Source organism: Ranitomeya variabilis, chromosome 2, assembly GCF_051348905.1.
Source record: "Ranitomeya variabilis isolate aRanVar5 chromosome 2, aRanVar5.hap1, whole genome shotgun sequence".
Classification (NCBI taxonomy): Eukaryota; Metazoa; Chordata; class Amphibia; order Anura; family Dendrobatidae; genus Ranitomeya; species Ranitomeya variabilis.
Genome location: NC_135233.1, coordinates 1,109,673,695 through 1,109,698,919, shown reverse-complemented (window position 1 = coordinate 1,109,698,919; position 25,225 = coordinate 1,109,673,695). Strand labels below are relative to the sequence as shown.

The 25,225-nt window shown below is 53.1% G+C and overlaps 1 protein-coding gene and 1 long non-coding RNA gene across 5 annotated transcripts in view; one reads left to right on the top strand and one right to left on the bottom strand.

Moving 5' to 3' along the window:
• Positions 1–6,227: 6,227 nt before the first annotated feature.
• LOC143808844 (uncharacterized) lies at positions 6,228–12,902 on the top strand. Its single transcript, XR_013222014.1, has 4 exons — positions 6,228–7,163; positions 11,797–11,820; positions 11,898–11,977; positions 12,664–12,902. It is a non-coding gene; the product is annotated as an uncharacterized LOC143808844 (long non-coding RNA).
• Positions 12,903–13,063: 161 nt separating this feature from the next.
• CAD (carbamoyl-phosphate synthetase 2, aspartate transcarbamylase, and dihydroorotase) overlaps positions 13,064–25,225 on the bottom strand; it is a 34,309-nt gene continuing 22,147 nt past the window's right edge. The window contains exons 25-45 of one of the 4 annotated variants that reach the window (XM_077291943.1): positions 24,389–24,493; positions 24,017–24,256; positions 23,861–23,942; positions 23,190–23,356; positions 22,933–23,097; positions 22,676–22,807; positions 21,965–22,166; positions 21,680–21,870; positions 20,440–20,580; positions 20,245–20,340; positions 19,418–19,562; positions 19,183–19,233; positions 18,603–18,650; positions 16,854–17,002; positions 16,658–16,732; positions 16,069–16,281; positions 15,863–15,988; positions 13,944–14,099; positions 13,756–13,857; positions 13,578–13,672; positions 13,065–13,488 (exon numbers count right to left, since the gene is read on the bottom strand). In XM_077291943.1, the coding sequence (XP_077148058.1) occupies positions 13,386–13,488; positions 13,578–13,672; positions 13,756–13,857; positions 13,944–14,099; positions 15,863–15,988; positions 16,069–16,281; positions 16,658–16,732; positions 16,854–17,002; positions 18,603–18,650; positions 19,183–19,233; positions 19,418–19,562; positions 20,245–20,340; positions 20,440–20,580; positions 21,680–21,870; positions 21,965–22,166; positions 22,676–22,807; positions 22,933–23,097; positions 23,190–23,356; positions 23,861–23,942; positions 24,017–24,256; positions 24,389–24,493 (2,784 nt within the window). In that variant the 3' untranslated portion in view covers positions 13,065–13,385. Of the gene's footprint in view, positions 13,489–13,577; positions 13,673–13,755; positions 13,858–13,943; positions 14,100–15,862; positions 15,989–16,068; positions 16,282–16,657; positions 16,733–16,853; positions 17,003–18,602; positions 18,651–19,182; positions 19,234–19,417; positions 19,563–20,244; positions 20,341–20,439; positions 20,581–21,679; positions 21,871–21,964; positions 22,167–22,675; positions 22,808–22,932; positions 23,098–23,189; positions 23,357–23,860; positions 23,943–24,016; positions 24,257–24,388; positions 24,494–25,225 lie in introns of all 4 variants that reach the window. The other 3 variants (XM_077291944.1, XM_077291945.1, XM_077291946.1) reach the window with 3 other exon arrangements.

The window sequence follows — 25,225 nt, the reverse complement described above, 5'->3', positions numbered from 1 at the left end:
TGGTGCTGAGCCATGGAGTGCTTTGTGGATGAGGGTAGTAGTTTTGTACTGGATTCTGGAGTGGATGGGTAGCCAGTGTAATGACTGGCACAAGGTAGAGGCATCGGTGTAACGGTTGGTGAGGTATATGATCCTGGTAGCAGCATTCAGGACAGATTGGAGCGGGGAGAGTTTGGTAAGAGGGAGGCCGATTAGTAGAGAGTTACAATAGTCCAGACGAGAATGAATAAGAGAAACAGTAAGAGTTTTTGCAGAGTCGAATGTAAGAAAAGGGCGAATTCTAGAAATGTTTTTGAGGTGCAGATAACAAGAGCGAGCCAGTGATCGGATGTGGGGGGTGAAGGAAAGCTCGGAATCAAGGATGACCCCAAGGCAGCGGGCATGTTGCTTTGGAGTAATGGTGGAACCGCACACGGAGATGGCAATGTCAGGCAAAGGTAGGTTAGTAGAGGGAGAGAAAACACAAGGAGTTCAGTTTTTGACAGGTTCAGTTTCAGATAGAGGGAGGACATGATGTTAGAGACAGCGGTAAGACAATCACTGGTGTTTTCTCCATTAGGTACAAAGCCTTTATTAGAAGCCTCCATTTGGTACAATTCCTTTAGTGGGAGCCGCCTTAGGTACAAGGTTTTTATTGGGATCCTCCGTTAGGTACGATGCCTTTATTAGAAGCCTCCGTTAGTTACAATGCTTTTATTGGGAGCCTCCTTAGATACAATGCTTTTATTGGGAGTCTCCTTAGGTACGATGCCCTTATTGGTAGCCTTCAAGATCCTGGCCAACCCACAATATCCCGGCCGACCCGCAAGTTCCCAGCTACCTCGCAAGATCCCGGCCATCCCACAAGATCCTGACCTCCCCGCAAGATCCCTGCTGCCCCGCAAGATCCTGGCTGACCCACAAGATTCTGGCTGCCCTGCAAGATCCCAGCCACCCCACAATATCTCAGCTGCTCTCAGACCTAAGAAAATAATATCTTTCTCCTTTTCGTGAGCTCATCAGCCGTGTCCAATCGGATGAGGGTCTATGAAGCCCTCTCAGCGCCTCCTCTGACCCCACATTCGCCGTCCTCCTGCCTTTATTGATGGGGCTGATGTGTCCAATGTCCTCCACCGTCTGCTGTTCCCTCCTGTGCAGGTGCGAGAGATGAACAGACTGGATGACACAGGAGACGTCAGCCATGTCTACCACAACAGGAGAGATGGTGAATCCGACCCATAGTGTTGGCCATACATGACCCCTATGTCCGGGGAGCCCGCTCAGCCCCTCTTTCTCTTTACTAGTGCTCTCTGTTATCGGCGTCTAATTTCCTGCCATATTGGCCATTTATATACTTTATATTACAGAGTATATAGCTTTACAACGGTCTGTAACTTTTAACATAAACATACGTAAAATATAAACTTTATTAAGATACACAGATCAACGGATCAGATATATCGTTGTATGCTTTGGTGTACACACATATCATATATGTCATCTGCAAAGAAACTTGTCAATCCACATCAGCCTTTCATTTTTATCATGTGCCAGGCAAGAAACTTTCCAAAAACTAGTATGTGTATATTCACACCAACAGATCCGCTATACCTTTGTGCTGTGGTAAACATACAAAATAAATGGCATGCGCTAAGACACTTATTGATCACATCAGTTTTCAGTCTCTGTCCAGCTTGCAGGATAGGCAAGACATACAAGTATGTAAAGCAATGAAGGTTCTCAAACTTGTATGTATACACTCACTGGCCACTTTATTAGGTACACCTGTCCAACTTCTTGTTAACACTTAATTTCTAATTAGCCAATCACATGGCGGCAACTCAGTGCATTTAGGCATGTAGACATGGTCAAGACAATCTCCTGCAGTTCAAACCGAGCATCAGTATGGGGAAGAAAGGTGATTTGAGTGCCTTTGAACGTGGCATGGTTGTTGGTGCCAGAAGGGCTGGTCTGAGTATTTCAGAAACTGCTGATCTACTGGGATTTTCACGCACAACCACCTCTAGGGTTTACAGAGAATGGTCCGAAAAAGAAAAAAAATCCAGTGAGCGGCAGTTCTGTGGGCGGAAATGCCTTGTTGATGCCAGAGGTCAGAGGAGAATGGGCAGACTGGTTCGAGCTGATAGAAAGGCAACAGTGACTCATATCGCCACCCGTTACAACCAAGGTAGGCCTAAGAGCATCTCTGAACGCACAGTGCGTCGAACTTTGAGGCAGATGGGCTACAGCGGCAGAAGACCACACCGGGTACCACTCCTTTCAGCTAAGAACAGGAAACTGAGGCTACAATTTGTACAAGCTCATCGAAATTGGACAGTAGAAGATTGGAAAAACGTTGCTTGGTCTGATGAGTCTCGATTTCTGCTGCGACATTCGGATGGTAGGGTCAGAATTTGGCGTAAACAACATGAAAGCATGGATCCATCCTGCCTTGTATGGAGCATCTTTGGGATGTGCAGCCGACAAATCTGCGGCAACTGTGTGATGCCATCATGTCAATATGGACCAAAATCTCTGAGGAATGCTTCCAGCACCTTGTTGAATCTATGCCACGAAGAATTGAGGCAGTTCTGAAGGCAAAAGGGGGTCCAACCCGTTACTAGCATGGTGTACCTAATAAAGTGGCCGGTGAGTGTATATTCAAAGCAACAGATCAGATATATCATATAGGTAAATGACATGTGCCAAGATACTCATCAGTCCATATACTGCATCCTCTAGTCCTGTCTGCTGCTCCTCAGCTGACGCTCCTGGCTGGTGCTCTTTGGCTGATGCTCCTGAATGGTGGTCCTCGGCTTATAACCCTGGCTGCTGCTTCTTGGCTGATGCTACTCAACTGATGCTCCTGGCTGCTGCTCCTCGACTGATGCTCCTGGATGCTGCTCCTCGACTGATGACCCTGGCTGGTGCTCCTTGGCTCCTGCTCCTCCACTGATGCTTCTGGCTGCTGCTCCTCAGCTGATGCTCCTGGCTGCTGCTCCTTGACTGATGTTACTCAACTGATGTTCCTTGCTGCTGCTCCTTGGCTGATGCTCCTGGCTGATGCTCCTCGACTGCCAGGATTCTCCCTTTCAGAGGCGATAACTGCACACAGTGAGCTGAGCTCATAGTCAGAGGCCCGCTGTGTCCTGGCTTATGCTGGAGCTGATGACTTCTCTGGAACAGGAAACTTTGAAGGAGAGGTGCTCAGCCAGGATTGAATGAGTGACCTCCCTTCCCCCTCTCCTCCACAGACTGCAGAAGAATGGTCACATTACTCACTCCCTGCACTATGATTGAAGGCCTGCCATTCCTTCTCTCCTGCTACTTTAGATACATGTGCAGTAAAAATGCAGGGGAAATAAAAGAATCCTTGCCCGGAAGTAGGGCCCTCTTCCTTGGGAGATGGGGCCCCAGGCAAATGCCTTGTTTGTCTGCCCCTAACTCCAGCCTTGGTTGTGTTTATTAGAGATTTTCTTGCTCGTCAATTTAAAGTGCACAAATATCGCATGGAAAGTGTTCAGCCTCAGAAATCAATGTTTCCATTCAGTGACAGTAAGCAGAGAAAGACATGCAGGCGCGATCTCATGTATACATAAGGCGTACAGTAGCATTTCTGTCCTTCATCTTGTGGGGGCACTCGTGTCATTGTTCCTCTCTGCAGGGGCATCTCTAATACACAACCCTGCAGACAGGCTGGAGACTGGGCTTTTGGCTCATTCTTCAATCTTGGAGCTAAACACAAATTTTTAAGGAAGGGTGTGAACTCTTATGCACATTCAGGGGGCTGATCCCAGGAGAGGAAAAACAATAAGCCACATGTTTAGTGAGGCAGTTGATAGAGTGACGCCGTGAGACGAGGATCTGTTGGGGAGGTCCTGGTGCCCCTGTGTAATAATTATAGGGTATAACTCAGGAGACTCTTTGCGTGGAACAAGACAACTACAGGACACAGTTTTATAAGTGGTAAAGTCTATATTATTACACGGTGATTCAAACAGGTGCAGAGAGAAACTCAAGTCCACAACACTTGGTGCAAATATCAAATGCAGCTTAACAGTCTGTAGGAAACTTCAGAGGAAAATGCAATCACGCAGAAAGTCTATGAAGCACAGTTATTCTTGAGGATACTTGACATGAATAAATCCTTGTCTTAGTCCAAACACAGATAGATAAGCTTATAAGGCAGTTCAAATCATAGCTTAGCTCAACCAGGGAGGTCTGGGTAATAGTCTCAGGTTATTGCAGCAGCTTACATGTCCAGTAAATGCAGATGGAAGTAAACACGAGCAGCAGATGAAGGAGGATTACTGGAACTGGTGTATGCGGCAGGAACTCAGAGCAGAGTAGCAGGATAACCTCACAGGTCCACAGGAGCAGGTGTATAGCCAGGGAGTGATCAGAGGTCAGGAGCTGGATGCAAGGCAGAATACTCTAGCACAGACTGAAGGCTGGGGTGGAGTTTTATAGCCGGAAGACACAGTGCACATGAGACCAAAGACGCCATCTTGGAAAAGGGCAGTAATGCACAAAAAGTAAAAAATGTTCAGAGTCCTGACACCCTGTTTGGATGGCCTATGGAGATTGGAGATGTGTTGACGGCTGGAGCTGGATACATGTGCTACGGTCATGATACCAGTCGTCTGGTTGTGAGGAACTATCTTAAGGACTCTTGCTGCAAGCTGGAGACATGTGCTACGGTCATGGTATGGAGCATGGACTGTCACTACAGACTATTCTGGCAGGAGATACAGAAGCTGTGGGCCATCCAAAACCGGGGAGACAGTGGGTATCGCCTGGTTCGGGGGCTATGGGACTATTGGCCCTGGAGAAGGGATCTTGTGTACTGAGGACAATGCATTGTGACCATCTACCCGGAATTAGTGTAAGACCATGGATGTAGGGAATAAAAAATAGTTTAATTGTTAGCCTGCCTAGGTGATTATTACATCCCACAACCGCAGATCTTCACCAATACACTTTTATATATAATATTTTGTATATTTTTGGCTACAACAGATTTTTCTTGTTCCGCTCACTTGTACGTAATTTCAAGCGTGTTTTGAGCAAAATCCATATTTGATGGTTAAAAATTGAATTTTTTTTTTAATTGGGGCATAAGAAACATAAAAATCAGTCAGTGGATCAATGGATTTGAAACCATTTTCATAAATGCAAATTTTGCATACCTGTGTGAGGAGCCGGCCACAGACTAAAGACTATTGGACCCATGGACATAGAGCGTAGTCCACGGCTCTAAGGGATGCAGACTTTTCTAGGACGGAGCATAGGTTATGTCGATCTTGTGGTGTTTTATTAGAGATTTGTTTGCTCATCAGATTAAGATGCACAAATCTCTCCTGGAAAGTGTTCAGCCTCAGGAATCCATGTTTCCATTCAGTGACGGTAATCAGAGGAAGACGTGCGGGCTCGATCTTATGTATATGTAAGGCCACACAGGAGATTGGTAATCGGTAAAGCAATCATTCCATTCCTCTCATCAGTGTCTCAGGGTCCTCAGTTAAGTCAGTGTTCCCAGTCACCTGTCCCATTGTGTGGATGGGGATAGTGGACTCAGTGGAGCCGTCACCATGGGGGTCTCACAAGCAGACACAGGTGATGGGGCTCTGCCTGAGGTAACTACCTCCACCAATGCAGTTAGCTTGGGGGGTTCGCAAGGGCCAGGCTCAATTCTCGGTGGGAGCTTGGGGTGTTTAGGAAACCGACGAGGAAATGGGGGTGTTTCTGGCTAAAGCTGGATACACATGCTACGGTCGTAGTATCCCATCATCTGGAAGAGCCTGGACTTTGCCTACAGACTATACTGGCTGGAGATACAAACTCTGTTGGCCAACCAGTTGGGAGACAGTCGTTATCACCTGGTACAGGGGCAGTGGAACTACTGGCCCCACGATGGGATCTTGTGGACTGGGGTAATCTATTTTGGCCATCTACCCGGAGTTGCTGTAAGACCATGGATGTAAGGTATAACAAATAGTTGCATTGTTAACCAGTCCAGGTGATTATTACAACCCACAACATCAGATCCTCACACTGTGTGTTAAAAGTAAAATGTTATGTTAATCTACTTGTGTTATAGCCAACATGAAAACCTCCAAGCAGGATCTGGTTGAAGGAGCTCCTTTATATGGGGGAAGGGGTGGGATATGGGGTGAAGTTCTGCCCCATTGCGGTTACCAACATGTCCTGGAGGACAGAAGAAGCCAAATACAGTGTGACCCCTGGTTACATCACCCAGACCTCTGCGGTGACCCTCACTGGGGTTGTCAGCTGATTAGCATCCCGGGCTATAAAGTCATCATTACTTTTAGGGTCTCTAATAGACCCTAGAAAAGCATACAGTGCTACACAGGGATAAGTACACAGTTACTAGTTGGGAAGCAGTGCTGCGGATTACAGTCACTAGTGGGGACCAGATTAGGAGAATGGTAATATTTAGGGTCAGTATTTGATTGGATCCCAGTTCCTGGAGTCTACAGGGGCAGAATGACTCTTGTGGAGGCAGCATTGACCTGTGTCACTGCTACAAGTAAGGAACCATCGACATGTGAGAAAATCTTAGTCTGGAGGAGGTCACTTATATAATCAATCCTTATCTGCAGATGATACCGTGTTCAGTCATTGCTGCAGAGGATAAGAGCCATGTTGTGCACGATAGAGACCAGTGCCAGGCAGCTGCTGCCAAGGCCCAGGGTATCACAGGAGGCCTGGCTGGTGTGGAGGTCCATAATGAGGTCCGAGCTGTGCTGACAGCATGGTGCAGCCCAGAGGATGGAGACTGAGGAAGCGGCAGGCTCGTGTCCCCTGACTCACTCATGATTACGGTTTATTTTGGTGGTGATGTCACCCTCTTCTCTTTCATGTTCCTCTATGACCCAGTCCTGCAGTGACTTGAGTGGCCCCGTGTCACCGGGAAGACTGCTCCATAAATGTCACCTCCTCCTACGTTATGAGGTGATGAATCGATGACTGCGATAAGCGCGTCCTGTCACTGACCAGCGCAGCGGTATATAAGCCAGGAGGAGACACCAGAGGACACCGCTCATCCAGCCAGCAGCATCCGAGCCCTGACCTGCACCACAACATGGAAAGCCGGAGCCCCAAGTGTAGCCGCGGAGTGTGCCTGCTCCTGGCCTGTCTCATCGCCAGCCTGCAGGGGGCAGGTGAGGATACCGGGGTCAGACGGGCAGCGCCAGGCTCTGCGCCACATCACCCTCTATGGGTAGCTCTATGGGGACTGGTATCATTCCTAACCATGGAGATTTCCTCTCAACCATAGGCAGACAATGATTATATCAGTAACCTGGTGATGGTGCAAGCTACAGGAGTACAGGGTGTAGGAGTACAGGTGTGAGAGGGTGCGAGCTGTCGGTACACGGATGAGGGGCTGCGTGGGTACAAGGGTGAAGGGGTGCAGCTGTTGGTACAGGGCTGTGTGGGTACAGGGTTGCGGGGGTGCTAGGTATCAGTACAGGGCTGTAGGGGTGCAGGGATGAGGGGTGCGAGGTGTCGGTACAGGGCTGTGTATGTACAGGGGTGGTGGGGTGCTAGGTATCAGTACAGGGCTGTGGGGGTACAGGGGTGCGAGGTGTCGGTACAGGGGTGCGGGGTGCTAGGTATCAGTACAGGGCTGTGGGGGTACAGGGCTGTGTAGCTACAGGGGTGCTATCAGTACAGGGCTGTGGGGGTACAGGGGTGAGAGGGTGCGAGCTGTCGGTACATGGATGAGGGGCTGCGTGGGTACAAGGGTGAAGGGGTGCAGCTGTTGGTACAGGGCTGTGTGGGTACAGGGTTGAGGGTGTGCTAGGTATCAGTACAGGGCTGTGGGGGTACAGGGGTGAGGGGTGCGAGGTGTCGGTACAGGGCTGTGTAGGTACAGGGGTGGTGGGGTGCTAGGTCTCAGTACAGGGCTGTGGGGGTACAGGGGTGAGGGGGTGCGAGGTGTCGGTACAGGGCTGTGTGGGTATAGGGGTGCGAGGTATCAGTACAGGGCTGTGTGGGTATAGGGGTGCGAGGTATCAGTACAGGGCTGTGGGGGTACAGAGGTGAGGGTGTGCGAGCTGTCAGTACAGGGCCGAGTAGGTACAGGTTGTGAAGGGGTGCTGTCTGTACACAGGAGTGAGGGTGTGCGAGCTGTCAGTACAGGGCTGTGGAGGTACAAGGAGGCAAGCTATTGGTACAGAGGTGAGTAGGTACAGGGGTGAGAGTGTGCTGTCAGTACAGGGATGTGGGGGTGCGAGCTGTCAGTACAGGGATGTGGGGGTACAGGGATGCAAACTGTTGGTACAAACCTGAGTAGGTACAGGGGTGAGGGGATGATATAATTTTGCGAGAAGCACCTGTATATCATTAAAAAGTTAATTTATTTCAGTTCTTCAATACAAAAAGTGAATCTCATATATTATATAGAGTCATTACACACAGTGATATATTTCACGTGTTTATTTCTGTTAATGTTGATGATTATGCTTACAGCCAATGAAAACCCAAAAGTCATTATCTCAGTAAATTAGAATAATTAGCAAAAAACACCTGCAAAGGCTCCTAAGAGTTTATAAAGGTCCTTAGTCTATTTCAGTAGCTCCACAATCATGGGGAAGACTGCTGACCTGATATGTCCAGAAGGCGTCACTGACACACTCCACAAGGAGGGGAAGCCACAAAAGGTCATTGCTAAAGAAGCCGGCTGTTCACACAGTGCTGTATCCAAGCATATTAATGGAAAGTGGAGTGGAAGGAAAAAGTGTGGTAGAAAAAGGTGCACAAGCAACCGGGATAACCGCAGTCTTAAAAGGATTATTAAGAAAAGGCCATTCAGAAATGTGGGGGAGATTCAGAAGGAGTGGACTGCTGCTGGAGCCATTGCTTCACCACACACAGACGTGTCCAGGACATGGGCTACAAGTGTCACATTCCTTGTGTCAGCCACTCATGGCCAATAGACAACGCCAGAAGCGTCTTACCTGGGCCAAGGAGAAGAAGAACTGGACTGTTGTCAGTGGTCCAAGATGTTGTCTACAGATGAAGGTACATTTTGCATTTCATTTGGAAATCAAGTCTGGAGGAAGAGTGGAGAGGCCACAATCCAAGCTGCTGGAGGTCTAGTGTGAAGTCTCCACAATCAGTGATGGTTTGGGGAGCCATGTCATCTGCTGGTGTAGGTCCACTGTGTTTTATCAAGACCAAAGTCAGCGCAGCCGTCTACCAGGACATGTTAGAGCTCTTTATTCTTCCCTCTGCCGACAAGCTTTATGGAGATGGAAATGTCATTCTCCAGCAGGACTTGGCCAATGTCCACACTGCCAAAAGTACCAATACCTGGTGTAAAAACAACAGTATCACTGGGCTTGATTGGCAGAAAACTCACCTGACCTTATCCCCATAGAGAATCTATAGAGTATTGTCAAGAGAAAGAGGAGACACCAGACCCAACAATGCAGACGAGCTGAAGGCTGCTATCAAAGCAACCTGGGCTTCCATAACCCCTCAGCAGTGCCACAGGCTGATCGCCCCCATGCCATGCCGCATTGGTGCAGTAATTGATACAAAAGGAGCCCGACCAAGTGTTGAGTGCATTTACTGAACAGACATTTTCGGTAGGCCAACATTTCAGATTTTACAGTCATTTTTAAACCTGGTGTTATAAAGTATTCTAATTTACTGAGATAATGACTTTTGGGTTTTCATTGGCTGTAAGCCATAATCATCAACATTAACAGAAATAGACACTTGTAATAGATCACTCTGTCTGTAATGACTATAGAATATATAGTTATATGAAAAAGTTTGGGCACCCCTATTAATCTTAATGTTTTATAAAAACTATGTTTTTTTTGGAACAGCTATTTCAGTTTCATATATCTAATAACTGTTGGACTCAGTAATATTTCTGGATTGAAATAAGGTTTATTGTACTAACAGAAAATATGCAATCTGCATTTAAACAAAATTTGACAGGTGCATAAGTATGGGCACCCTTATCATTTTCTTGTTTTAAATTCTCCTACCTACTTTTTACTGACTTACTAAAGCACTTTTTTTGGTTTTGTAACCTCATTGAGCTTTGAACTTCATAGCCAGGTGTATGCAATCATGAGAAAAGCTACTTAAAGTGGCCACTTGCAAGTTGTTCTCCTGTTTGAATCTGCCCTTAAGAGTGGCATCATGGGCTCCTCAAAACAACTGCCAAATGATCTGAAAACAAAGATTATTCAACATAGTTGTTCAGGGGAAGGATACAAAAAGCTGTCTCAGAGATTTAACTTGTCAATTTCCACTGTGAGGAACATAGTAAGGAAATGGAAGAACACAGGTACAGTTCTTGTTAAGGCCAGAAGTGGCAGGCCAAGAAAAACATCAGAAAGGCAGAGAAGAAGAATGGTGAGATCAGTCAAGGACAATCCTCAGACCATCTCCAGAGAGCTGCAGCATCAACTTGGTGCAGATGGTGTCACTGTGCATCGGTCAACTATACAACGCACTTTGCACAAGGAGAAGCTGTATGGGAGAGTGATGCGAAAGAAGCCGTTTCTGCAAGCACGCCACAAACAGAGTCGGCTGAGGTATGCAAAAACACATTTGGAGAAGCCAATTTCTTTTTGGAAGAAGGTCCTGTGGACTGATGAAACCAAGATTGAGTTGTTTGGTCATACAAAAAGGCGTTATGCATGGTGGCAAAAAAACACAGCATTCCAAGAAAAACACTTGCTACCCACAGTAACATTTGGTGGAGATTCCATCATGCTTTGGGGCTGTGTGGCCAATGCCGGCACCGGGAATCTTGTTAAAGTTGAGGGACGCATGGATTCCTCTCAGTATCAGCAGATTCTTGACAATAATGTTCATGAATCAGTGACAAAGTTGAAGTTACGCAGGGGATGGATCTTTCAGCAAGACAATGATCCAAAACACCGCTCCAAATCTACTCAGGCATTCATGCAGAGGAACAATTACACTGTTCTGGAATGGCCATCCCAGTCCCCAGACCTGAATATCATTGAACATCTGTGGGATCATTTGAAGAGGGCTGTCCATGCTCGGCGACCATCAAACTTAACTGAACTGGAATTGTTTTGTAAAGAGGAATGGTCAAAAATACCTTCATCAAGGATCCAGGAACTCATTAAAAGCTACAGGAAGCGACTAGAGGCTGTTATTTCTGCAAAAGGAGGATCTACTAAATATTAATGTCACTTTTCTGGTGAGGTGCCCATACTTATGCACCTGTCAAATTTTGTTTGAATGCAGATTGCACATTTTCTGTTAGTACAATAAACCTCATTTCAAGGCAGAAACATTACTGTGTCCAACAGTTATTAGATATATGAAACTGAAATAGCTGTTGCAAAAAAACAATTTTTATAAAACATTAAGCTTAAGATGAATAGGGGTGCCCAAACTTTTTCATATAACTGTATGAGGGGTACGTGGTTACACGGCTGTGCAGGTACAGGGATGCCGGGCGGTACACAGGTTTGGGCCACCGCAGCATCTGCTTTACCAGATACAAGAGACGCGGCATCACATGGACAGTACATGGATTCGCCCACCGAGGTCACGGCCGGCACACGCCATGTCTGGGGCTGGTACCACACTTGGTGCAGAGGTGGCGGCTCCAGTATACTGGCCAGTTCTTAGATTTGGTCCCAGTTTCCAGTGGAGTAGTCGCCATTTCTCTGCAGTTTCCTCTTGCTGGTTCCTTCCTTTTTCTGAATTTCGATTTTACTGCCTTTTCCTCCATGTCCAATATTGTGGCTGCCGCTCACCACTGACGCCCTCACTGGGACCAACGCACAGCGGCGCAGACTAACTCCACCACAGGTACGTCTACACACCACAGCTAGCCTCCGCGAATGCAGAGCCGCAACAGGGCAACTAATCCCACATGTTCCTCACAGGGGTCCCCGGCTGGGGTGTGGCGCTCCTCGTGATGACATCACTGATCCTCTCATATCTGCTGCTCTGCATGATCTGCTTGGTAAGAGCCATCCCCCAGAGACCATAGCTCCTCCCCTCGCGGCCAGTAGTGGACCCCCTCATGGCTCCTCCCCTCGCGGCCAGTAGTGGACCCGAGCGGCTCCTCCCCTCGCCGCCAGTAGTGGACCGCCTCGCGGCTCCTCCCCTCGCGGCCAGTAGTGGACCCCAGAGCGGCTTCTCCCCTCGCGGCCAGTAATGGACCCCAGAGCGGCTCCTCACCTCGCGGCCAGTAGTGGACCCGAGTGGCTCCTCCCCTCGCGGCCAGTAGTGGACCCCCAGAGCGGCTCCTCCCCTCACCGCCAGTAGTGGACCCCCAGAGCGGCTCCTCCCCTCGCCGCCAGTAGTGGATCCCAGAGCGGCTCCTCCCCTCACCGCCAGTAGTGGACCCCCAGAGCGGCTCCTCCCTTCACCGCCAGTAGTGGACCCCCAGAGCGGCTCCTTCGCGCGAGCCCAGTAGCAGCCCCCCCAGGAGAGCTCCTTTCTCTCCATGTGGCAGAAACATCTCTGTGATCATTTCCCCATTAGAGGTTGTGCAGTAATGTAGGGGCCGGCAGTTGCGCAGGGTCCCTTGTGTGTCCACTCCCTGCTGGTGTGGTCGGGGGTACGGCGTGGTCGGGGGTACGGCGCGGTCGGGGGTACGGCACCATCTAGACACACACAGTTATTGGATTCTGTTTTCTATTACAGCCCCTGATGAAGAAGCAACACGGGGGCCACTGATCCAGTGTGGAGACCACTGATCCGCCATGGGGACCACCATCACAGAGTCGCTCGTTACATTGTATCACTGCTGTATATTGTTACTTGTGAATAAAGCTGAGTTTTGACCGAATCTGTCCTGACTCTGCGTCCTGTTAACAGTGGAGAATGGGGGTCCGGCCGTGCCTAGGGACACACTGGGGGGAGTAGTTATCTGGGATCTCTGTCAACACTTAAAGCCGTACCACCACTGCATTGTGGGAGACGTAGTTCCCACAACAAGATGTATAGCTCTGGATGTGACTGCGCAGGCAAATGTTAAGCCACGAGCTGCCACACCCATGAGCAGCCGCACTGTGGCCGCACCCACGAGGAGTCAGAATTGTGCACAATTATCTTTATTTAGAAAAAGGAGGAATGTAAGCAAAACACACAAGGTGCTGCTCATCGGTCCGACCGCCCTGCTGTCCTCATCTGCACACGAAACCGGCGCCAGAGGAACCGGTCCTGCCGACAGGGGCGATTTATTGCCTGCTTAAAAAGTCCCCGGATGGGCGTGGCCTCAGCAGAAGCCAAGTAGGAGGAGCCACACTGGGTACCAGAAGAAGGGTATAACCGGTTAGCATCAGCAGAACAGTCTGGAACCAGCCCAGGGAGCAGGACACGTGGGGGAGGGGCAGCGCAGAGTCACATGGTGCTCCGCTGGTGGATCAGTACTTTCCCAGGACGGTGGCCAGCAGCGCCATGCGCACGTACATCCCGTTCTCTGCCTGGCGGAAGTACGCAGCCCGGGGGTCTGAGTCTACTTCAAGGCTGAAGGGGAAAAAGAAGAGAAGGTGAAAACCTGGAAGAGCGTGACATCGGAGCGCCGACACAAGGGGGCGCTAACACTGTGCCCTCACCTGATCTCGTTGACACGCGGCATTGGGTGCATCACCACCATCTTCTTCTTGGCGCGGGTCATAATGTGCGGAGTGAGAATGAACTGCCCAAAACACTATAGATAAAGAGTCGGGGTCAGCAGGAGCACAAGCCCCTCCCCCAAACTCCTGCCAACATATCAGCCCCGCCCCCACTCACAGTGTCGTACTCCTCCTGGCTCCCAAACCGCTCCTTCTGGATCCGGGTCATGTAGAGCACGTCCGTGTCTGGGAGCGCCTCCTCAATGCTGTCAAACTCCTCCTACAAGAGGGCGAAGTGTCAAACGAGACCCGCCTGCAGCCACACCTCCAGCCAAACCCCACCTCCAACCCAAACCCCGCCCTCACCTGCTTGGTTCCCTTGGAGGCCACAAAGTGGATGATGTTGGAGGGCATGCGCAGGCTGCGCGGCGTCACATATCTCAGGTTCACACGGTATTGAGTCAGGAGGCAGGCGAGAGAGTGGACCGTGCGCCCGTGCTTCAGGTCACCCACCATGGTGATCTAGGGCCGAGCAGAGGTCACACGGGCAGAAGAATATCAGGTACATGTGACAACTTGCTGAGGAGGGAGCAACAACCCTCAACTCCCCACCAGTACGTGCCCCATCCCCCTATAGGTTCCTTATCCCCCGCACACCCCTGTAGGTACCCCATCCCCTGCGCCCCTGTATAGGTGCTTGTCACAATAATATAAATATGCCATATTCTGAGTATACTTCTAGAAGGTTCCATGGTTTTACAGACACACTGTGGACTTTTTGACCCCCCCCTTCCAGCTCCTTCTCACTACACACTCTGTGCAACGTGATACCAGTGTGCTAGCAGCCCCCCACGGAGTAGTTTATGGCCCTAAGCTGGCTGAAGGCAGTTTTGGAAACATGTGCTCTGTTGTTCATTTAAATGCTTAATAGTGGGGCATAATGTGACCCCACTTAGTGATACAGATATAAAAGTTACATATTCCGAATGTCCACCGATCGATCTATAACCCAGTGAAATCTCTAGAATCCAGGCCCACCAAAATCCAAGAAACGGATTTCTCCTTAAGCAGGTCATGTATCCATTTCATGTTTATACTGAAATGAGCCCCTATGTCATGCTGAGCATAATGATAATTTTGTCTTTCTTCTACGAGGTTCACCCTAAGAGATATGGGTAATAGAGTATTTCATAATTGTTCAGAAAGGGGAGCTCCCCAACCACCCAGTGAGGTCGGCACAGTGGGAGGCCTTAAAGGGAACCTGTCACCTGAATTTGGCGGGACCAGTTTTGGGTCATATGGGCGGGGTTTTCGGGTGTTTGATTCACCCTTTCCTTACCCGCTGGCTGCATGCTGGCCGCAATATTGTTTTGAAGTTCATTCTCTGTCCCCTGGAGTACACGCCAGCGCAAGGCAATATTGCCTTGCGCTGGCATGTACTCCGGAGGACAGAGAATGAACTTCAATCCAATATTGCGGCCAGCATGCAGCCAGCGGGTAAGGAAAGGGTGAATCAAACACCCGAAAACCCCGCCCATATGACCCAAAACTGGTCCCGCCAAATTCAGGTGACAGGTTCCCTTTAAGTTTGAGCACAGGTATAAGACACGGAGGCGGGACTAGAGCTCTCTTTCTTTCTTGGCCTGGGAAGTCACCTAGCAGATACTGTGCCGGATGCATTGGGACATATGCTCCTCCTCCATGCTGCATGGCTTACCATGGAATGACATAAGACAAACTAAGTTTATTTTCATCTTTAATCCTTTTTATTTTGTAATCGTTCTGTACATACTATAATTGTCTCATCTTGTAATATCGTTTTTTTATACCTTTTGTAAGCACTGCCCATTTCTTTTTGGAGTACAAGTTATAATATTTACTAGCTTCGTTTCCTTTGCTCTAAAACGTACCTCCAACGTCCTCTGAACTAAATTAAGCTACTGATTGGGTTGGCTCCTGACCCGCTATTAATCATAGGAGTAGGAGCTGGTGGCAGCAGAGCATACTGAGCTTGTTGGATATTGCTGGCAGTGACGGACGGCGTTTGATATTATAATTCCTGCCTAAGTGGGAGTAGTTATATCACCCTCGCTGCAGTGTGCCCAATACCGGAACCGGAACTGGGAAGTGGGATATAAATAAATCCCTGAAGAACTGGGGCAACCAAACACCCCCGGTTTATGACAGTGCACCCTCCCTCTCAATCCCACACTAGGTGCCCCATCCCCCACAACCCCCTGTAGGTGTCGCATGCTCCACCCCCCCTGTAGGGGCCCCCTACTTACAGTCATCCCGTTGACGGTGCCCAGCTCCTCTCGAATGGTGAAGATGTCCAACAGCGCCTGTGTCGGGTGCTCTCCCACCCCGTCTCCGGCGTTGATGACCGGCTTTCGGCAATGCTTAGCTGCGAGCTGAGAAAGACAGCGAAGAAAGTGTTAATATGAGGAAGAAGGGGTTATGGTGGTCCAGTGATGGCGGCGGTGACACAAACCTCCACTGCTCCAGGCTCCGGATGTCTCACCACCAGCACATCCGAGTAACAGCTCATGGTCTGCACCGAGTCCGTGAGAGACTCCCCTTTCTGAGAGGACGACGTGGTCTCTGAAAACGTGATCACCGAGCCGCCCAGACGATGCATGGCTGCCGCAAAGGAGCTGCTAGTCCGCGTGCTTGCCTCAAAAAACATGGAGGCCATCACCTTTCCCTGAACACAAGAGCGAAGCGATGAGGAACACCACAGAGGTTAAGGCTCGAGCACCACCAGAAAGTGGCAGAGGGAGGGAGGTCCGCGAGCCCCAGAGGGAGCGGGAGAGACCCGCGAGCCCCAGAGGGAGGACCGCGAGCCCCAGAGGGAGGGAGGCCCATGAGCCAAGGGGGGGGGAGGCCCGCGAGCCCCAGAGGGAGGGGGAGAAAGCCCGCGAGCCCCAGAGGGAGGGCCCCCTGAGAGCCCCAGAGGGAGGGCCCCCTGAGAGCCCATAGAAGGTGGGAGGGAGGGGCCCCGACTGCCACAGAGGAACAAAAGCCAAAACCAAATAAAGAGGGAAGATGGAAGAAACAAGAGACACTGGAGACTCCCAGACCTTCAGGATGTCGAGGCTGCGCTCCTTCTGCACCAGCATCCGCAGCGTGTGCGCCACATTAAAGAGGTGAGACATCTGGAAGAGAGCAGACAGTAAGGTCATCTCGTGGTTACATCATCCAAAGCTGCGTTCCCTGCTGCCCCCGCTACAGCACAGACATTACTGACATCAGCAGCTCCGGGGGCGAGTGTCTCACCTGGTCCTTGCTGAACTGCCGAACAGACAGGATGTGCTGCCCTATGAGGGGGTGCAGAAGCGGGGAGGTCAGCACGGACAAGTTCTGGGGGGACGTGAGGCGCGGGATCGGGGGCGGGTGGCTGTAACCGTCCTGGATGAAGGAAAGATCTGCAAACACAGAACCTGTCATCAGCAAAAGGAAAGGATGACTGCTCCCCGAAATGGTGACCCCACAACCCTCCCTCACAGGGGGATCCCATACCCAGGGGTGCAAATGGAGCCGCCACAGGCAGGAAGATGGACGGAGGGAGGGAGAGATGCCACCACAGACAGAAAGATGGACGGAGGGAAAGATGCCACCACAGGCAGAAAGATGGACGGAGAGAGAGAGAGCAGCCGCCACAGGCAGGAAGATGAGGGAAAGGAGCCGCCACAGGCAGGAAGATGGACGGAGGGAGAGAGAGCAGCTGCCACAGGCAGGAAGATGGACGGACGAGAGGGAGGGAGAGGAGCCGCAGCAGGCAGGAAGACGAGGGAAAGGAGCCGCAGCAGGCAGGAAGACGAGGGAAAGGAGCCGCAGCAGGCAGGAAGACGAGGGAAAGGAGCCGCCACAGGCAGGAAGACAGACTGAGGGAGGGAGAGGAGCTGCCACAGGCAGGAAGACATAGGGAGGGAGAGGAACCGCCACAGGCAGAAAGATGGACAGAGAGAGAGGAGCCGCCACAGGCAGGAAGACATAGGGAGGGAGAGGAGCCGCCACAGGCAGAAAGATGGACAGAGAGAGAGAGGAGCCTCCACAGGCAGGAAGACATAGGGAGGGAGAGGAGCCGCCACAGGCAGGAAGATGGACGGAGAGAGAGAGGAGCCGCCACAGGCAGGAAGACATAGGGAGGGAGAGGAGCCGCCACAGGCAGAAAGATGGACAGAGAGAGAGAGGAGCCGCCACAGGCAGGAAGACATAGGGAGGGAGAGGAGCCGCCACAGGCAGGAAGATGGACGGACGGGAGGGAGAGGAGCCGCCACAGGCAGGAAGACATAGGGAGGGAGAGGAGCCGCCACAGGCAGGAAGATGGACGGAGAGAGAGAGAGGAGCCGCCACAGGCAGAAAGATGGACGGACGGGAGGGAGGGAGAGGAGCCACAGCAGGCAGGAAGACATAGGGAGGGAGAGGAGCCGCTACAGGCAGGAAGATGGACGGACGGGAGGGAGGGTGAGGAGCCGCAGCAGGCAGAAAGATGTACGGAGAGGAGCCGCCACAGGCAGGAAGATGGACGGACGGGAGGGAGAGGAGCCGCAGCAGGCAGGAAGACGAGGGAGAGGAGCCGCAGCAGGCAGGAAGACGAGGGAGAGGAGCCGCAGCAGGCAGGAAGACGAGGGAGAGGAGCCGCAGCAGGAAGGAAGACGAGGGAAAGGCGCCGCAGCAGGCAGGAAGACGAGGAAAAGGAGCTGCAGCAGGCAGGAAGACGAGGGAAAGGAGCTGTGGCAGGCAGGAAGACGAGGGAAAGGAGCTGTGGCAGGCAGGAAGACGAGGGAAAGGAGCCGCGGCAGGCAGGAAGGCGAGGGAAAGGAGCCGCGGCAGGCAGGAAGACGAGGGAAAGGAGCCGCGGCAGGCAGGAAGACGAGGGAAAGGAGCTGCAGCAGGCAGGAAGACGAGGGAAAGGAGCCGCAGCAGGCAGGAAGACGAGGGAAAGGAGCCGCAGAAGGCAGGAAGGGGAGGGAGAAGTCACAGGCAGGAGGGTCGCTGGCAGGGTTAGAGATGCTTTATCACCTGCTTCTGGAGACTTCTTGGGCGCTCGCTCCTTCTGCTCCTCAGCTGCTAAGAGAGAGAGTTTGTACATGGGTCAGTGATGGCAGCGCCACATGCCAGGCTCCGCACTGACAACAACAGCGTGTAAGGACTGGACCCCGATTACTGAACTGAGGGTCCCAGGCTGCAGCATATACACCGCACCTCTCACGACCCCGAGGAACCACGGTCATTGGGGTATAAGAGCCAACTGCAGCTCTGGAGGTGACTGGAGGATAAGACACAAAGTAACAGCAGAATAGTGAGTGCAGCTCTGGAGGTGACTGGAGCGCGATGATAATAAATAAATAATTTTTATTTATATAGCGCCAACATATTCCGCAGCACTTTACTACATGTCGATCACCGAGGGTCAATCATGGATGTTATTGTGTAAATTACAGCGGGTGCAGCGGGAGAGAGGGCGGGCTCTACATAAGCTCCTCCCACAGCGGCAGTCATGACCTGGGATTCCTCTATCCCCCCCGATTGGTGATAATCAGAAGTCACATGATTAAGTAATTTAGCCCCGCCCCCAAGAGATTTGAACCCGCCCAGTTACCGGTCCTGGCGCTGCTCCCTCGACCCCGAGACGCGGACGTCCTCCTGAGCCCTGGATATTGCAATAAAGGGTTAACCGGGATGTCAGACCCATAGTCACAGGACTACAGAGCGCAGCGCTCACAGGGTTAACGCTTCAGCACTGTGCGGGTCATGTGACCCAGACTTCATGTTTAGGATCTCTGCTTGCAGTCAGTGACTGAAGCGTCGGTCATGGAGACGTGGCGGCTACTCACCTGGTAACCCGGGATCAGAGGCGCGATGGATCCTGGGCGGCAGATGAAAGCGGGCGTCTCCAGCGGGACCTGCTCTGCGGGGGCTGGGAGCGCGGCTGCGGACGGTCTCACTCTGCACGGTGACATGGCGGTGACGCTCCGGAGTCTAACAAAGAGGAAGATTAATGACGAGGATCAACGGCGGAAGCAGGAGGAGCGCGCATGGAAGGCGGAGGCGGCAGGAGCGCGCGCGGATGGTGGAGGTGGCAGGAGATCATGGATGGCGGAGGCAGGAGGAGCACGTGCGGACGGCGGAGGCGGCAGGAGCGCGTGCGGAAGGCGGAGGCCGCAGGAGAGCATGGATGGCGGAGGCAGGAGTAGCGCGCGCGGACGGCGGAGGCAGGAGAGCATGGATGGCGGAGGCAGGAGGAGCGCGCGCGGACGGCGGAGGCAGGAGAGCACGGATGGCGGAGGCAGGAGGAGCGCGCGCGGACGACGGCGGCAGCAGGAGAGCATGGATGGTGGAGGCAGGAGGAGCGCGCGTGGACGGCGGAGGCAGGAGAGCATGGATGGCAGAGGCAGGTGGAGCGAGCGCGGACGGCGGAGGCGGCAGGAGAGCATGGATGGCGGAGGCAGGAGGAGCGCGCGTGGATGGCGGAGGCAGGAGAGCATGGATGACGGAGGCAGGTGGAGCGTGCGCGGACAGCGGAGCAGTTTCTGCTCCTATCCAGCGACATCACAAGACCAATCAGTGCCGTTACATAACCGCGCATTGTGTGACCTCCTCCTGCTCTGATTTTCGTGTCACTGAGCTGATTGGCCGAGGGCACTTGGGGGAGGGGCCTCACCTTCACCAGCTCCTTGGCGGGGGTCGGCTGTGTGGCGGCGATCAGTGGTGGAGCCCATTTCCTGACATCTTGACCATAACCGGCCGGCACTAGGACCTAGAAAACAGGCAATGAACCGAGGGCAGGGGGCCCGACGGAGGAGATGATGGGGGGTGTGGGGGCCCCGATAGTGGAGACGATGGTGGGGCCTCGTACCTGCCCATCTATGTAGGCGACTTCCCCTCGCAGCACCACCCTCCGCACCGCGCCCTTCAGCTTCATCCCTTCAAATGGAGTCCACTTAGATTTGGTGAACTGCAGGGACTGCGGCACCAGCCACTCCTGCTCCAGATCCACCTGTGGGAGGTAGGAGACAGTCAGCGAGGAGGAGTGGAGGAAAAGAGGGTAGAGCCAGCCAGCGAGGAGGAGGAGTGGAGGAGAGAGGGCAGAGCCAGCCTGCGAGGAGGAGTGGAGGAGTGAGGGCAGAGCAAGCCGGCGAGGAGGAGGAGTGAGGGAAGAGAGGGCAGAGCCAGCCTGCGAGGAGGAGGAGTGAGGGAAGAGAGGGCAGAGCCAGCCTGCGAGGAGGAGGAGTGAGGGAAGAGAGGGCAGAGCCAGCCTGCGAGGAGCAGGAGAAGAGAGGGCAGAGCCAGCCTGCGAGGAGGAGGAGTGGAGGAGAGAGGACAGAGCCAGCCTGCGAGGAGGAGGAGAGAGGGAAGAGAGGGTAGAGCCAACCTGCGAAGAGGAGTGGGGGAAGAGAGGGCAGAGCCAGCCAGCGAGGAGGAGGAGTGAGGGCAGAGCTAGCCTGCGAGGAGGAGGAGCGGAGGAGAGAGGGCAGAGCCAGCCTGCGAGGAGGAGGAGTGCAGGAGAGAGGGCAGAGCCAGCCTGCGAGGAGGAGGAGTGGAGGAGAGAGGGCAGAGCCAGCCTGCGAGGAGGAGGAGTGGAGGAGAGAGGGCAGAGCCAGCCTGCGAGGAGGAGGAGTGGGGGAAGAGAGGGCAGAGCCAACCTGCGAAGAGGAGTGGGGGAAGAGAGGGCAGAGCCAGCCAGCGAGGAGGAGTGGGGGAAGAGAGGGCAGAGCCAGCCAGCGAGGAGGAGGAGTGAGGGCAGAGCTAGCCTGCGAGGAGGAGAGAGGGCAGAGCCAGCCTGCGAGGAGGAGGAGCGGAGGAGAGAGGGCAGAGCCAGCCTGCGAGGAGGAGGAGTGGAGGAGAGAGGGCAGAGCTAGCCTGCGAGGAGGAGGAGTGGGGGAAGAGAGTTCAGAGCCAGCCAGCGAGGAGGAGTAGTGAGGGCAGAGCTAGCCTGCGAGGAGGAGGAGCGGAGGAGAGAGGGCAGAGCTAGCCTGCGAGGAGGAGGAGCGAGGGAAGAGAGGGCAGAGCCAGACAGGGAGGATTTAAGAAGGGTGATGACTGACATTCATTATTAACAGTTTGTGAAGAGGAGGAGACAGTCAGCAAGCACTCGCCTCTATGTACGTGTTCTCCTGGACCGGGAGGGAGAAAATCTTTCGGGGGTTCTCGTACAGACGTTTGATGATGTCCTCGATGGTCAGCCGCCCCTCGCTGACCGCAGTCAGCAGAAGGGGCAGCATTGTCTCCAGCCCGGGGTATCCTGGAGGGGGATTGGGACCGTCCTTCTCCTCCACAGAATGAGGGGCTGAGAGGACAGATTACCGCAGATAAATGCTGGGCCCCACAACCCCCCGGAGGGGCCGTATGTACCTCGCAGTGAGAGAAGCGTCCGTCCTCACCATGATCAGTGGCGAAGCAGTCTATAACATCCAGGTTGTCCCACAGAGCCTGCAGGTCGTCTCTGGTGCCCAGCATGGGGCGCACCTGGCCCCGCTTATCCCCCAGCCGCTCCAGGTCGTCCTGGCACAGGAAGAGGTGATGGGGGGCCACCTCGCAGGTCACCAGGATCCCCTTCTGCTTAGCCGCTTTAATGATGAGAATCTGTTAAAAAAAAAAATCAGCCAATGAAGGAGGAAGCAGTGAAGAAAGCAAACACTGGCAAAGGGTGGGTGAATGCTGGACCCCGATGTCCCAGGCAGGCTCCCTTCCTGATGCCCCAGGCTCCCCTCTGCCCCACACCCGATGTCCCAGGCTCCCTTCTGCTTCACCCCCTAATGACACAGACTCCCCTCTGCCCACTAGACTCTCCACCATTCTGCCCGCCTCTTCATGTCCCAGACTCCCCTTTGCCCATTAACCTCTCCTTCGTCCCACCCGATAGACCCTCACGTCCCAGACACCACCTCCGTCCCACCAGAGCCCCACATCGCAGACGTCCCTTCCCCAATGTCCCAGACCTGTCAGAGGCTTATCTCCTGTGAGAGGAATCTCAGAGCCAGATCTCTCTACCCTCGGGGAATGGCCAGGACCACAGAACACTTGGAAGGGTCAGCCATATTAGTCTTACGTGTGTGGCCGTCCCAAGACTCCTCCATGTGCCCGGTACCCACCTCCTCCTTTTTGGCCACGTGGCAGATATGCACCGATCTCTTGTACAGCTGTGCGACCATCAAGATGGCGGCGACGGTCTGGTTTTCAGCGTGGGCCACGATGGGCAGGTGAGCGGGCCACTTCTCAAAGTGCTGGAAACAGAAGGGAGAATTATTAATGGAGGCGACTCCCCCCGAGCAAGCCAGGAGCCCGAGAGGCCGCCAGGAGCCCGAGAGGATGCCAGGAACCAGAGAGGCCCCCAGGAGCCCACGCTCACCTCCATCCACAGTGACACGTTGTCCATCTTCAGTTGGGAGTAGGTGTCGTTCAGATACATCTTCAGTCCGGCCGCTGAGCTGGCAATGGAGGCGAGGGAATCTGTGTTCTCCGAGCAAGCGCCGAGAAAAAGGGCAAAGTCACAGCGGGCACCGGCTTCTGCCAACTGAAGAGAAAGAATGAAGGGTTAATGTGACCCAGCTGCAGCGCCTGGGGACTGCGGTGGCCGCTGACCAGGACCGCGGTGGCCGCTCTCACCTTCTGTGCCAGTGACAAGCTGGCAGTGTCAGTGATTGCAGGGTTGGTGTTCGGCATAGCACACACCATGGTGACACCGCCCGCCAGTGCTGCCGCTGTCCCGGAGGAGAAGTCTTCCTTATGTGTGGCCCCGGGCTCCCGAAGGTGAACGTGGACATCGATCAGACCTGAGAACAAACACAAAAATAAGACAGTGCCCCCCCAAGAGTGAAGGCGCTCAGCGGAAGTCTCATCTCCACACGAGAACAACCAGGCCCAGCAGACGTCATCTACAAAACTAACAAAGGAGAAAGACAGGAGCTGAAGCTCAGAGGTAAGTAACCCCCCCCCGCATGCAGACTGAGGGGGGATTCTGCCTTGAGCGGACATGTCTCTCTCGATCGGCCCTGTCTGGTCTCCCCGCGATTAGTAACACACGGCACTGACTGCGCTGATGATCGGCAGCCGCTCTTCTCTGGGGATTACATTTTCACTCTTTGGATCGTGTCGGCTCCCTAATTATTTTTTTCAAGTGAAACCAACATGCCTGGCGTGGCCAGAGATGTCCCCCCCCCAACAATATTCCGCAGCCCTTAATGCCTCCTCTTCCTCCAGCCCTATCTGCCCCTTCACCCCCGGGCCTCTCCGAGGCACTAGACCCCACCCGATCGCTCCTGGTTTCGGCTCCTCACCGGGCAGGCGGATGAGTTTCTGGGAGGTCATGCAGTCCACGTGGGTCTTCACCGGAGGGGCCGCTCTGATCTGTCGGAGAGCCTGCAGGAGACGCAGATATGGGAGGCTGCCCTGACCCTTGTTCTGAGCCCACCCTGTGTGCCCCCGACACTCACCTCCACAAACAGCTTGGTGCACTTGATGTCGATGATAAGGGGCACAGAGTAATCCACGGCCAGGCGGCGGGTGCGGTACCCCCGCGTCACGAAGGAGGAGAGGCGGCGGCCCCCCGAATTCCTCATGGACAGGTTGATGACCAGGTCAAAGTGGTTCTCGGATAGATGGTCCATGATGCTCCGCTGCTTCAGGGACCCATCGCCGTCCGGATCCTCAAAGGGCCAATCCATGGCCTTCACCTGTAGAGAAGTGGGCGTTATACGTAGCCGCGTGTCACTGGGGCGGAGCCGCGAGTTACTGGGGCGGAGCCGCGAGTCACTGGGGCGGAGCCGCGAGTCACTGGGGCGGAGCCGCGAGTCACATAACATTACCTTGATGCCGTGTTCCGTGTAGAAGTCGGCAGTGCCCACACTCGCGACCAGACTGTACCCCAGGCTCTCCAACGTCCGCACCGCGGGGAGCAGCTCACTCTTATTCTGCAAGACAGAGCAGTCACTCCGGTCACATCCAGAGCTGCAAGCACAGGGTCGCTCTCTACAATGTTATGAAATTCGCCCGCCAAATTCTGACACATGGCAAAAGATTCGACGTCAGATGCAACGTGTGAGTTTCCCATAATGCCCTGCAGTAATGGTGTCAAACGATACAGTGCAGCCAATCAGGAGCGACTATCAGAGCCTGTATAAAAGCTGAGGCAGGAAATGTAGAAGCCACTTTAGAGCGAATCTGGATAGTGAGAGGACGTCACAGCTCACTAATGGAGATAGGAAAAGAAAGCTAAAAAAAAAACAAAAAAACACGACACTGCACAAATCCTCCAGAATTATATGTTGCAGAACTGCAGCAGTGAAAAAGATGAGAGTAGTAGTCTGCAAATAAGAGACTCCAGTGAGAGGGACGGAGGGAGGTGTCAGCCTCAGAGTGACGGATGTCCTGCCACATCTGAACTACAATTACACATTTTTAGCCTTCTTTTTATCCACTAGAAAGCAGCGGCAGCAGCGGCCGTCCGGGCGGAAGAAGCCCAAACCCAAGTCACACTTGGCCTTCTTTCATGGGTATTGGTGGAGGCCGCTATGGAGTCGTCTCAGTCATGGGAGGATCCTGTTACTTTTGGCAGCGACACTGTCAGTTTCAGTCCGTGATCCGCCTCATCGAAACATGACTAACAGATAATTTTAGAACCATTTTTTAAGAATTTACTAAAT